Below are 13,240 nucleotides of genomic sequence, written 5' to 3' on the forward strand. Positions count from 1 at the left end.
AAAATTGGTAGCTATTGTGAGGAAGCTCACCTCGCTGCTGGGGGAACGTGTGGGGTGTTTCAATTGGGCTCAACTGAGACATACCATGAAGACACGTGGCTACAGGTCAAAGCTGACACTCAGGTTCATATTGTGCTTTTATTATTGTTGTGGGGGTCTTCTGCACACCTCCATCCTCATCCTGTCAAACAGATCCAGAACAGAGCACACTGACAAGATATTTAAGATAATGACAATGACAATGAGTTGTTATTATTACACCAAATAAATCATTCTGGATGTGTTTCTCTGAGTTTGGTTCAGATTATCTGATGCAGTAATAACACTGAAAAGTCTTCAGTAGATTACTTTGTTGTTATACGAGCCGCAAAACAAACATGTGCACAATAAGGCTTTTTATCTTAAAAGATTAGAGGAATTGGGCTTTTTCCACAATATTTTGTTCAAAGATTGATAGAGCTCTAATGTCCTATGAAATCCAGTTTGTATTATCAAAAAGATAAATGTGAATTTGTTATCTATAAGTCTCTATTCCTGCCAAGATACGTTCGAATATTGCTCCCAATGAGACCATTTCCCTCCCTCTGTTTGGTATGGATTCAACAAAGCAGACATTATGTGCTAATTATCAGCTTTATAGGTTTTGGCAGAGAATTGAATTGGTGTGTTCCTGAAAAGTCTTAACTGTTCATTTTAGGGGATTTTTTATGCAGATCAAGCAATATTTCCCAATATTTGTTTTGGCTGAGGAAATGTGCTTGCCGGGACTCCAAACTAATAAGTTCTTGGTAGAAGGATTTTTGTCTTTTGTGCAAGTGAAATCTTACATGCAATGAAAGTCAGGTCTAATTCTATGTCATTAGCTGCTGATTTTCTTCCTGCCTGCCAGTTGGTGGTTATTGTTCAGGCAGTACGTGGGTGGGCAAAAGGAGGTGTTGGTATTATTCGAGGCTGGTAATTTATGTCTCCAGCTGCTGTCTCTGTCTCCCCAGGTGGACATCTTGATTTCTCAGCAGTGCATCTAATTAGAGGGAGAAAAACACATGTCCAAGGGAGAAGCATTCGGCGAGAGGACACATTTTCTCAAGCAGATGTGGAGACATAAATTAACCATCTTGACCAAAAAAAGCTATAATAGAAAACCTCCACTAAGTGCTGATGAGAGCACTCTGTCTGTTACAGTATACTACTCTGACATTACTTTATCAAAATCACTAACAAACCCCTGTAATAAAGTCCACTGATGAAATGTTTGCTCTCCCTGGAACAGGGTCTCAACCTGTGGAGGCGGACAGATCCTCATCTGGAGAACAGGTAGATCAGAAGTGGTGCAGCTAACGATCAGAGAGTGACAGGAAGATACACGGAGTCTGGGTGATGACAGAGTGCTGTTGTATTTCAGTCCATAATTCCATTTCCTGATCTTCCATTTCCTGCATTCAATGGTACTTTTTCAAATGAATCAGATGGAGGGGTGGTCTATTCTGAATGGATCAGGGTTCAACATCTTTATTTTAGCAGTGGATGCAAGCAGGCTTAGTGGGAAGCCTGTGATGATGAAGGTTTAGGGGTTCCAAATGTTTTACAGCTCTGGAAAATCCTGATTTGAGATGTTTTTTTATTACTGGGGGAAAAATATGAATCATCATTTCTTGGAAAGAACAAAGAACTGATCATATTTAACTTGGTGATTTGGAGGCCAGTCAGTTGAGGATGTGGGAAGACACGGGATGAAAATCAGTGTCTTCCAACATAAGTTAAACCATCTAAAAGTAATTACTATATACAGTACGTTTAACTTTAAACGTATGAGGCATGTTTGGAAGGAGGATCTGGATTAGGATTGGAAGGAAAGTTTCAATTAGTGTTGGAAATAGGGTTGGATTTCGGGTTTGAATGAGGGTTGGAAAGACCCCCAGTGCTTTCTTAGAGACCAGAACAACCCATGTTTTTTCTGAAGACTGAGTATAATGCAAGCTAAAACTTGAAGAAGGATTGTATCTCCCTGAATAAACAGAAGTAGTTGAAGGATATGACTGCATTTTAAAGTTTGAATGGCAGTTCTAACTGAAAGTTTGTGGAAGTAGTTAGCAATGAAAGAGTTTTTAGCAGAATTTTTCAGAAATTATGGGATTTTCCATTCATTTCAAAGGGACCCAAAAAGCTCAATATTTTATAAACTGTAGAAGATATAAATAACAAAGGACAAAGACAGAATGTCCTGGATGAGCAGAATATGGTAAAAGTTTAATGGTTGAAACAGCACAAAGTATGCAGAAGTAGTTAAGTGGTGAAAAGTGTATAGGGAAAAAATGTGAAGGATCTCAAGAATGTGAATGCCTACAGCTCTCAGCTTATTCTCACACTAACAAGAGACTAAGCTGAAATGCACAGTCAGAGCACAACAATAAGAAAAGCTAAACACAAAGAAAAATAACTAACACGACATCACTGAACCTTTATATAACAGCAGCTCTAGTCTGCAATCATGCACTAAAAATTTAGGTTTGGTCCTGTTGTTGAAGAGAAGGGAATCATAAGTGTTTGCGGGTGTTCAGGATGTTATGCTCTTCTGCTGACCTGGTAAATAAAGGTTACTTTATAAATGTTGACCAGGCTGCAGCTCTGTAATTGGTCATATAGATGAAAAAAACAAACAAAGAGACCTTGGAGTTTATCTTCAAAGCTATGTGCCCTTTCTTAAAGATTTTTTGAAATGATGTTTTGTTAGCACATAGGCTGCTCCTGTGTGAGGTAAGACATCTGCTGGCTAAAATAAAAAGCTGTTTGCTTTTCTGACATTGAGTCAGGTCTGCTAAATACTGGCATTAAACTTCATCAAAATTATAGTGTATCTGTACTTATACATTTTCAAATGTATTCCATAAAGAAAACATCAGATGTGGAGATGAAAATGCAACATAATTTCATTCCTGCATCTCTTTATGCAGTTGTATAATGTGGCTTTGATGAATATTGATGTTTCTAGTTAAAATGTGTTTATAGAGATTAAAATAATATAATTTTAATCTCTAAAAACACAAAAACAAGAGCAAATTCTTCAGGTTTGTACAGAAATGTTTTAATGATTTTAAAGCACATTCAACTAAGTAATCGCAGCAGATGTTACCAAAAACAATTATCGATACTCTAAAGACAAAACACTTATGACAGTAGCTACACATTTCAAACAAGTTAAACAAAACAGTTGGTTTTGTCATGAGGAGTTTTGAAGACTCTCTTGATTACTTGGTCAAAATGAAATAGTATTTTTTATAAACAATGGTAAAAACTGGTTATCTAATGAATTAATCACTGGTGCGACAAACAGTGTGTGCAATGATGAATGACTCACCTATTTTGGAAGATTCTCAAAATGACATTTTTGTATTTATGTTTGTTTAATTCTGCACTTGTTGCTTTGGTTTTCTCCCAAAAGCAAGGAGCAGTTTTCAGGGACGTTGTAATACGTCACAGTAATTCACCAGAACAAACACAATTCGCAGTTAGTTCGAACACAGATAAAACCAGGAGGGATCAGTGTATATCCGAGGGAACTTGCATAATGGCCAGAAAAAGTGCTTTGACAGAATGTTATAATATTGTCATCAAATTACTAGGAGCAGAAAACATCAGGGCCAAATGATCACATATTGTTCAGTGTTTGCAGATGCATGCAAACCCATAAGTGTTTAAGCAAAGAACTAAAACACAAAACCTAGCATAGAAATGCTTAATATAAAAATTGAGTAAACTAAATGATTTGGAGGGGGAATATCCTCTTTAGCCACAAGTTACTTGCAGGTAATTTATGTATGGGGTTCTCCGGTTTCCACCCGTTGTGTAAAAGACTGCATGATAGATTAATTGGTGTCTCTACATCGCACTTAAGAGTGAATGTATGTTGAATAGTTGTGTGTCTCTGTGTTTCCCTTGTCTATTACTTTGATGGACTGGCAACTTGTTCAGGATTTTCCCTGCCTCTTGTGCATTTGACTGATGTAAATAGGCACCAGTCCTCCAGGGAGACAAGCAGATACAGAAAACAGATGGATGAGCTCTTGTTTAAATAACAACAACCTGGCAATAAATTATGGGTTTATACATTTGTTTCTCTTCTAAAAGTGTGCTCAAAATATACATGAATGTTGGACTTCTCTGGTGGGAACTGCCTGTAAAAATCTGGTGTTTTGTTGTTGTGATTTCTTAAAATCACTGAGCTACACAAACTTGTAGCTCAGTCCATTATCCCCTAGTTTTAAAAGAAAAACTCTACACCACATTCTGCCAAAGTTATCAATAGTTTATTGATCTTCAGTTAAGGCAATCCATTACAAAGCATTTCACAAACCACAGTATGACGACAGTATTGTGTCCAACACTTGGTTTGGAAATTTTTATTTTTTTTTTTTCAGCATGCAAGTCAGAGATCAAAAGAGGTATGTAAACAACCTGGGTTAAAACAGGAGCAGTGGCAAGAAGAACCCATTCAGTATGTTTCTGATAGGAACAGAATGGAAACAAAGCTTAGATGCAACATGCCGGAAGAGGCCGTTCTCTCCGAACGGCGCCCTCTGTCACAAATAAAGTCAGTGGGCGATGCGTTAATCAGCTGAAATGAAGAGAAACCACCAAACTTCCTGCCACTTTGGCACAAACATGCACACTGTCTACAGAGGCTAAAGTTCAACAACTGAACACGTTGGCACTGGACATTCCTCATACAGGGCTTATGTACATAATTAGAGTTCAGCCTCAAAGACCAGCTAAAAAGAAATTACAAATAAAATCAACTTCCGCTAAGGAAAATAAATTGCTCTGCTGCTGAAAAATATAACTCAGAACTGTTTAATGTTTCACAATTGCATAAGAGTGATTATTGTGTCCGTGGTAGTTTTTTTTAAATTTTATTTCCCTGTGAGAGGAAAAGAAAGCCTTAGGGAAAAGAAGAAAACCTTTTTATATTCTTAAAAGAGGTGCTCATAAATAAATAAAACATTTAATCCTACTTAAACTGATTTGGTGTCATAATGAATAAATTTTTTTCCCTCTGAAAGCGCACCACCTCTACTTCAAATGTTTTTGCTCTCTTTTCTCCATTTTGTCACAGACTACGACCTGCATAATGATGCTCATTTCTTTGCTTCATGCTGCTAAATGATCTTCGCATTGTGAAAAATGAAGAGTCTGACTGAAGGAAAAAAAAACATTGTATGCAAATAAGCTATCAACATTCAAACTGTTAAATGATGATAATCTGCTATATTTTATTTCAGAAGTATAAATCAGTTTTATTTTGTTGTAAATGGCTTCTGTAGAGGTATACTGGTATTTGTAACTTATTATGTAACTTGGTAGCCTTGTTTGAGGTCAGAAGGAGCAGTTACGTTTGCGGCAGATTAAACTCTTTGTCTGCTGACGGTAAATGTAAAAACAAAAATAAAAAAAGGTTCTGAGCAAACCCTAAGAAGTTTATAGTGCCTCTGGTTTGAGTTTCTGTGGACTCATCAGACTCTTTCAGCTCTCTGAGAGCGCTTAGAGCAGCAGGAGTTAAAAAACAGCAAACGGCAAAGAAAGATCATTGCATAAACATACAAAAAAAACCTGACTCACATTCTGTGATGAAGCAATAAACCTGTGTAAACATTGGTTCTCCACTGTCATTCAATAATACTTTAAATCACAATAAGACAAAAATAAATCAATTAACAAACTAAAAACCCAAACAAATATCTTAATGAAACCTATGAATGCTTTTTTTGTCCTAAAGGTGATTAATGTAAATAGCCACGGTTAAATTGTAAACAGTTCTTGGTTTTAAAAAGTGTACAGAAAGGCTTAGCAACTACTCCAAAGATTATTAGTGACGAGCTGAAGGTATAAAATATACAGAACACCAATGGAGACAGAGTGATTCAACAGCTACCACTGTGACAGTCCTAATCTGGAGGTTTTATCATTTCCAACTATTTCAATGTATCCACATAAAACACCTGGGTAAACTTAATTTGGATATGTTTTTAAAACGGTAGGCACATCTAGGTCAAGATACCGAGTGACAGGGAGAAAGCGAACTGTGGAAAGTTTCTTACGAAAAATGATGCCATCAACAAAGATGTATCAGCAACAGTCCAAAATTTTAATTTCATAACAAAAATTAACTATTGTTATTGGCAACCCTGTAAAAGTAAAAACTTGATACATGAATTACTTTTTTGGTGCATCCGCATAATCTCACAGTACAGAATTTGGAAAAATCCAACTTTTTAAAAAGTAAAAAACAACAAAAAAAAAAAAAACCCGGTGACAATTTTTGCCACATCAGACATTTCCTATAAAAACAGTAAATGGCTTTTTATTTTGCTTTACTTTTTAACATTGGTCAGTTTTAAAACTATTTATAAGTCTTCGCAAGTCAGTAAAGTATCTAAACTTTCCCATATCCACACATTAGATGCTACAATGATTAAAGTTTTATTTTCCAACACAAACAGTGAAGATAATTATATAGATGGGTAAGGGGGGAAAAAAGTATTTCAGCTTTAATAATGAATGGTGCTGCTAAGAATCCATATTAGCAATTGATCAACACTTAAAAAACTTCACTACTTCAGGTCAGTTTGGGGGTAAAATAATGGATAAATGTGTGTGGAAAAGAAGCTCATGGCCACTGCTGAGTATGGTGGAGGATCTGTTATGCTAAGGGATTGTTTCTCTTCCACATCCACTTAGAAACTTGCTAGCATGAAGGGCATTGAGGAGAGTTTCATAATTTTCGGTTTTGGCCAAATCAACACCAGATACAGTAAAGCCTTCTTAGTGCAGCACTCTCTTGTAAAAGAGTCGTGTAATCTCAACGAGTTTTTATCCCGGTTAATTAAAAGTAGATTAAACATAAACCATATTTTCAGTGGTATTCAGTCACTCGTCTTAATCTTTGAATGCGAGATAAAAGGTTGGATTTCTGAACATCTTTAATGTGAGATCATGCTACAGCAGTGAAAGATTCATTTATGCTTCTTACAGGCTTTTTACACAACTAAAGGATAAATAAAACGGTGTGAGCTTTAAATGGTGTCTGTGGTAGTTGGAAAAAAAATACACATGGAGAAAAGTACTTATGGCGATATGGACAATAGTAGAAACAAAACACTGGATCCAGACTGAGTACAGTCAAGCTTTAGCTGAACTCAAGTCATTCAGTAATTGTTGTATTTGTTAGATATTTGAAAAGAATGTGCATATGAATGCACTTCAATTTCTGGTCAATGATTTCCGATTGTTCAGACCTCCCTCAACAAAATTTAAATACATTTAAGGAAGAAATGATGGGAGCAAGTTGACATCAGAGTTTAAAATCTGAAGGATCCTCCAGATTTGCCAAACAAAATTCCAGATAACGACATGCATTAGCAACAAATACAATGGAAATAAATAAATAAATAGTAAGATGGCAAAAGAGTCTCACTTAAGTACAATTTATTTCTTTGCATACAGATAATGTATGAGAATGTAATAGGAATTATGCAGTTATTCTTATGTAAACATCCTGCTCAATATGGTAAGTAAAATATAGTTTAATATATAAGAATATTCAGCATTATACATACCTAAATAATAATTTTGTCTAAAATACTAGAGAATATTAAAGCTGTTGTAAGATGTGATTTGCCATCCTTCAAATGATTTTCATTCTGGTTTGATTTTTCATAATAAACATATTTAACTTAATAATATGAGGACTTTGTGCTTTTGTTTTGACACTAATTAGTGCATTCTGTTTATATAAAGATTAGAAATGCATATAAGACATGAAAAATCTGGATGGCGGTAGATTATGTTACAGCTTGCAGTCAAAACATTTCCTGTGAGCGAAAATGATTCCTACATTGTTACGATTTTATCCCATGCTTCTATGTTACAGGCTTTATCAAAGTAGAAATGGTAGTAGAAATGATAGTTTTCCTTATGCTAATCACAAAATATAAGATGGAAAACTACAGGATATATATTTCTGTATGACTTCAATCCCCCAACCCAATAAAATCTCTGCGAAACAATAAATTATTTCTGCAATAAATAAATAAAAACTGGTATTCATAAGGGATCCCTAGATTAACACATGAACTCCAAAAAGGTATCACAAACAAAATACATCCTAATATGTGTACGCCTTCAGAAAGGCCTCTCTCTACAGGTTTCCATTACATCACCACTTTGACAGGTTGGACAGCAAACATCTAAATCTTCCCTTTACATCGTTCTCCTCTCGGTGCTCTCAGAGAGAAAAATAAAACCCTCTTATTACCAACAAGTTCCTCTACAGCTGTCTCTCTGCTCTGGCTCTTCATAGAGTTTTATTGTTTCACTGGGGTAAAAGTGCCTGGAAATCATTCCCACTTTCTGCTCATAAGGATCGTTTGCATTAATGTGAAACCTGCCCCGGCCAAGGCGGTGCCGTGTCGGAGGCGGGGATCAAACAGACTCCGTCTCGGGCTGCTTGCAGGATGAGTACGGTGGGGGGACGGGGTTGGGCTTAATGGCTCTGCTCTTCATGTAGGAGATCAGCTGGTCCGGGATCTCAGCCAGAACGTCTTTGGCCAGCCGGGCCATGCTGAGGACGTGGTTACCTGTGCGGTCCATGTAGTCTCTGAATGGTACAAACTGTGACACGAGACAATAAATCATCTTTTTTTTTTATTTTAAAAAATAAATAAAAGTTCCTTCCAGTAGGTAAAGTCTTTCTGTACCTATTAGAACCTCGTGATACTGAATAGTGAATAAAAAGAAAAGAGAATAGCCTAAATCAGGGTGCTCAAGTCCAGCCCTCGAGAGCTACAATCCTGCAGCTTTCAGGTGTATTCCTGCTCCAACACAACTGAATCAAATGAATGGTTCATTACCAGGTCTGTTCAGAGCTGATCCTGGTCTGCTGGAGTAAGGATGCTTCTAAAAGTTGCAGGATGGTGGCTCTTGAGGACTGGACTTGAGCACCCCTGGCCTAAATTATTTCCATCTCAGGGCAACAGAATCACACAGGACAAAATACCAATCACACACTCACTCAAACCCAAGAACAATTTAGAGTAACCAATTCATTTTTGGACTCTGGGAGGAACCTGGAGAAAACTCTCAGAACATGGCCAGGATTTCAACCAAGAACCTTATTGCTGCAAGGCAACACTGCTTACTACTGCCCCATGGTGTTTCATGCAGCATAATTCTTTTTAAGAGTATAAATCCATTATGTTTTTAGGTTTTACACAATTTGGACTAAAATTAATCTTAGCATAAATTGATTCGAATCCTCTCTATCACTTCTTCCTATGTCCAAACATTAGTGAAGCTGTGGTTTCCTGCTGAAGATGAGAGAAGTGATTTTGAGAGAAACTAAACATTTGGTTACTTATATTATTAAAAAACACAGACAAAACCTAAATTTCAAATAGTTTAAATAACTTTTCTTCGGAGACCTTTTCAAGCTTTTTGTTTGAAATCTCAAAAATTCTAGAAACTGGAAACATGCGAGACACTTTTACAACTTAATGCATTAATATATTTAGTGAATGTTGCATTTTTTAATGTGGCTCTACTAAACTTTTAACCTAAAATATAGGATTTTAATAAATAAAAGGAAACACAATATAACATCCTGTTACCCAAAAAAGCACGCAAAGTAAATTGGACACATATGAATGTCCTATTTTTTGATATTTGTCTCCAAGGTTGACATTTTTAAATGAGAAAAGCCCTTCTATATGTGAAGCCTGAGTCATTCACATAATGATATCTGCAAGAGCTTAAGCAGAAGAAATCCAATTTCTTTGTGCTTAAGCTTCTCAGGTTGAAGTAAGCTGTAATGGAAATAACTGTCATGAAGACAATGCTCTGAATGAACTCATGTAAATGCATACATACTCCAAAACAAACAAATACGTTTATTTTACTGTATTTTTCATGAAAAAAAAAACAAGAAAATTAAAAACAAATACAATATTTTTTGTAAACATTTTTAAGTATTACAGGGACTCAACATTAAACATTTCTTACCTGCACAATGTCTCTCTCTGCCAACTTTCCTCGTGATGAGATTCTGACATCATCACCATCCAGCTCAACCATTGCTACAGAGACAAAAATATCTTAATCACATAATCCCAACTAAGATGTGGTGCTAAATGGATACACATCTGTTTTGTTGAATGAGACTTTAAGAAAGTCTAAATTATGTTTATACAGAAAATGATGATTCTTGTAGGAAACAAGAATCATCATTTTCATCCTTCTGATAGCTCAGAAGTCCATTAAAGAGCCAATACAAAGTCACACAAAAACAATATTTTCCTTTTTTTTTTTTTTTCTCACCATCAAACTCCGCTTGGCCAACTCCGACAATGATGATAGACATCGGGAGTTTTGCAGCCTGTCATAAAAACAAAAGAATCATCATCAGTCAGTCTTTGTATTAGGAGGAGATACATTAACAAGTATGTAATTTTCAACTGGAGCACATCCATTTCATATCTCATTATGCAGCACCGCGTTGTGAGGAAACATTATTCAGTTTGATTCATGCAAAATCCTGCTGAACATTTTAACTAACAGCCATACACAGTGTTTAATTTACATGCCATGCTGCCAACGTCAGCAAAGCTATTTAAATCTGCAGCGCAGAACCGGCGCACTTTCATTATGTTCAGATCGTCTCCGACCAAGTTTATTTGGCTTTTCAACATCAGTGTTTGACAGAGTTTACAAGTTTTGAATCTATTTCTTGTATAACTCTCATCCATCCATCCATCTAAATGAAAAGCAACATAACCTCAAAGTAACAACTTCAAATGAGTCGATGTTCAAATCCTAAACATACATCTACAGCATTTATATACGTTTTATCTGTCCCTCATTTTACCAGGAAGTCCCTTGAAATGGGAGCTCTGTTTAAGAGAGATGTGGCAAAAAGGCACACCAGTAGAACATACAAAAATAAATAAGTTAAGCTGATGTAGATTCTCAGGCATCCAGGACATGACAAGTGCTGGAAGGCATGTGAGCTTCTTCCCTTGTTTCTTGAAGATGTTTTGCCTCTCTTACAGCACTTAGGAATGTCCTGCCCTGGATGATTGAGAGTCTGCACCTGGGTGTCGCTGTATGCACTTTGGGAAAAACACCTCAGGAATGATCAAATCAGAAGTGAGGCAGGCTTTTGGATGCAAGAATAAGAGCATAATATTGACCCAAAAGGGAGACATAATTCAAACATTGCAGGTATAAAATGTGAGTAGCCATTTAAAAAAAAACAACCTACACATATCACTTTGTCTGACATACCTCATTTATTATTCTAGAGAAATGCACCACAGTCTGCTTTATGAAACACCCAATGACGCCTGTATGTTCAACCCCAGCCTAAACAAAAATTCAATCTTAACACAGAAGTTTAATGCAGATCATATTCTGAGCTGTGGTGCAGAGCTACATGCACTTAAACCACAGCACTGATGTTCAAAATATGAAAGCTCTGGCATGAATGAATGATATGTGCTTGTGGTAAAAATGCATTTGCAGGGTGAAAGTGGGTCAGGCTTCCTGGAAAAACCTCCCCCAGGGAGAAGTCTGTCACAGATAGGAGTAAATAGACTTTGGAGGACCAACCCCTTCACGGTCTTTATCAATTTTCCTCCCTCCAACTCTTTTTTCCATTTTTATCTTTTCTGCTTCATTTGTTCCTCAAGAACTTTCCCACTTGCTCAAAAAAAAAAAAAAAAAAAAATATATATTCAATTTGCCTCCTTTCCCCCTTCAGGTCCCACAAGCACATACTGTACCTATAAATGCCAGATCAAATCCTCTTTTCAGAGTTGAATTATTCAGTCTACACCATTTGTTACTTTGCTTGTATGGTAAAGTCACTCAGGGGAGCTCAGTCCAACACGAATTCAGATTCACAAGGCTAACCAACTATGATAATAAACATCCAAAACAGCAGTACAGACCAACTGTGATAAGACTGTATTCTTTAGTTTGTAATGTGTATTTCTAGATCAAACAAATATGTTTAATTCTAGCTTGAACTAAAAACCTGTGAGGACATTCGAAGAAGATAAAAAGAAAAAATAACATCAGTGGAATTAAGGTGCAGTCATTCTGTAAAAAACAGAAAAGCACAGACACTTTTGGCTTCTTTAAAGAAAAACTGAAAACCTTTTTAGATTCTGATTAATAAACTATTTTCCTGTTTAAGGTGTTATGTTGAAGACTATTTTTGGATTTAAATTTGCAGTGAATACATGTTTTAATATGTCTTGCTGTTATAAAATACTTTCAGGTGTTTCACAAATTAAGTTTTCTTTTAAATATTCTTAAAGGTCCGAGTCATTTTTCTTTCCTTTTATGGCGAGTAAAGCTCTCTGATTTTTTTTGTGCATGCATAGTGCTATAAAAATAAACCTGTCTTACCTTTTAATAGCTTTCTCGTAAAGTCTGCTTGAGGAAAACCACTGACTGCCGTTATGCTGCTTGAAGCGCAAGGAGACTAATTAAAGTAACAGGCTTTGTTAAACCGTAGTGGCTCGGATCAGTTCATTTGATTCATTTGATGGAAAATATATAATGTGAAATTTTTCTATTCCTGTTTTTCCTTTATATGAAACCCTCTTTATTTTGTCCATTTTAAATTTCCTTCTCAAATTTGGTATTTTTTTAAAATATGAGAACACGTATTTGTGAAGTCCCTCAGATTGCATAATCCTGAAAATGAAATGTTAGAGGTTTTGAAAGGTGCATTTTAAACAAAATACCTCATGTATTGCTAAATTCATTCATATATTATCTAGATCAATTACACACATTTTCAGTGTTTATTTCTTTCAATTTCTTTCAGGCAAAGCTGCAGATGGGGAGAGACCCAGGTGTTTTCAGTAAATGGGCTTCAGGTGTCCAATTCCCACTGCTTAGCCTCTCTGAAATATCTTACCTGCGCTAAGGAGAAAAAGAACTGAACATTTCCTCAGTGGCCCATAATCAAACTAAAAAATAACTTTCAGATAAAAGTCGAATTTGCAATTTATTTGGAAATCAAGTGGAGAGATCAATAATTCAGTTTGCTTTAAGTCCAGTGGGAAGTCCATTCAGTGTTAAATTTAATAGCCTTGTCCAAAGTCAGGATCGCCTTCTACCAGGAACAGAGCACTTCATCCTTCCCTCTGCAGAACAATTTGATGAAGATAATGATTTTATT

General features: G+C 36.0%; 1 protein-coding gene across 2 annotated transcripts in view; it reads right to left on the reverse strand.

Annotated features, from left to right (window-relative positions):
* Nucleotides 1-4,285: 4,285 nt before the first annotated feature.
* Nucleotides 4,286-13,240, reverse strand: part of cpne5a (copine Va) — a 90,045-nt gene continuing 81,090 nt past the window's right edge. For both annotated transcript variants that reach the window (XM_032573285.1, XM_032573278.1), the window contains 3 exons: nt 10,366-10,423; nt 10,051-10,124; nt 4,286-8,664 (listed from right to left, as the gene is read on the reverse strand). In XM_032573285.1, the coding sequence (XP_032429176.1) occupies nt 8,476-8,664; nt 10,051-10,124; nt 10,366-10,423 (321 nt within the window). In that variant the 3' untranslated portion in view covers nt 4,286-8,475. The remainder of the gene's footprint in view (nt 8,665-10,050; nt 10,125-10,365; nt 10,424-13,240) is intronic.

The sequence above is a fragment of the Xiphophorus hellerii genome, chromosome 1, assembly GCF_003331165.1.
Source record: "Xiphophorus hellerii strain 12219 chromosome 1, Xiphophorus_hellerii-4.1, whole genome shotgun sequence".
In the NCBI taxonomy this organism is placed as follows: Eukaryota; Metazoa; Chordata; class Actinopteri; order Cyprinodontiformes; family Poeciliidae; genus Xiphophorus; species Xiphophorus hellerii.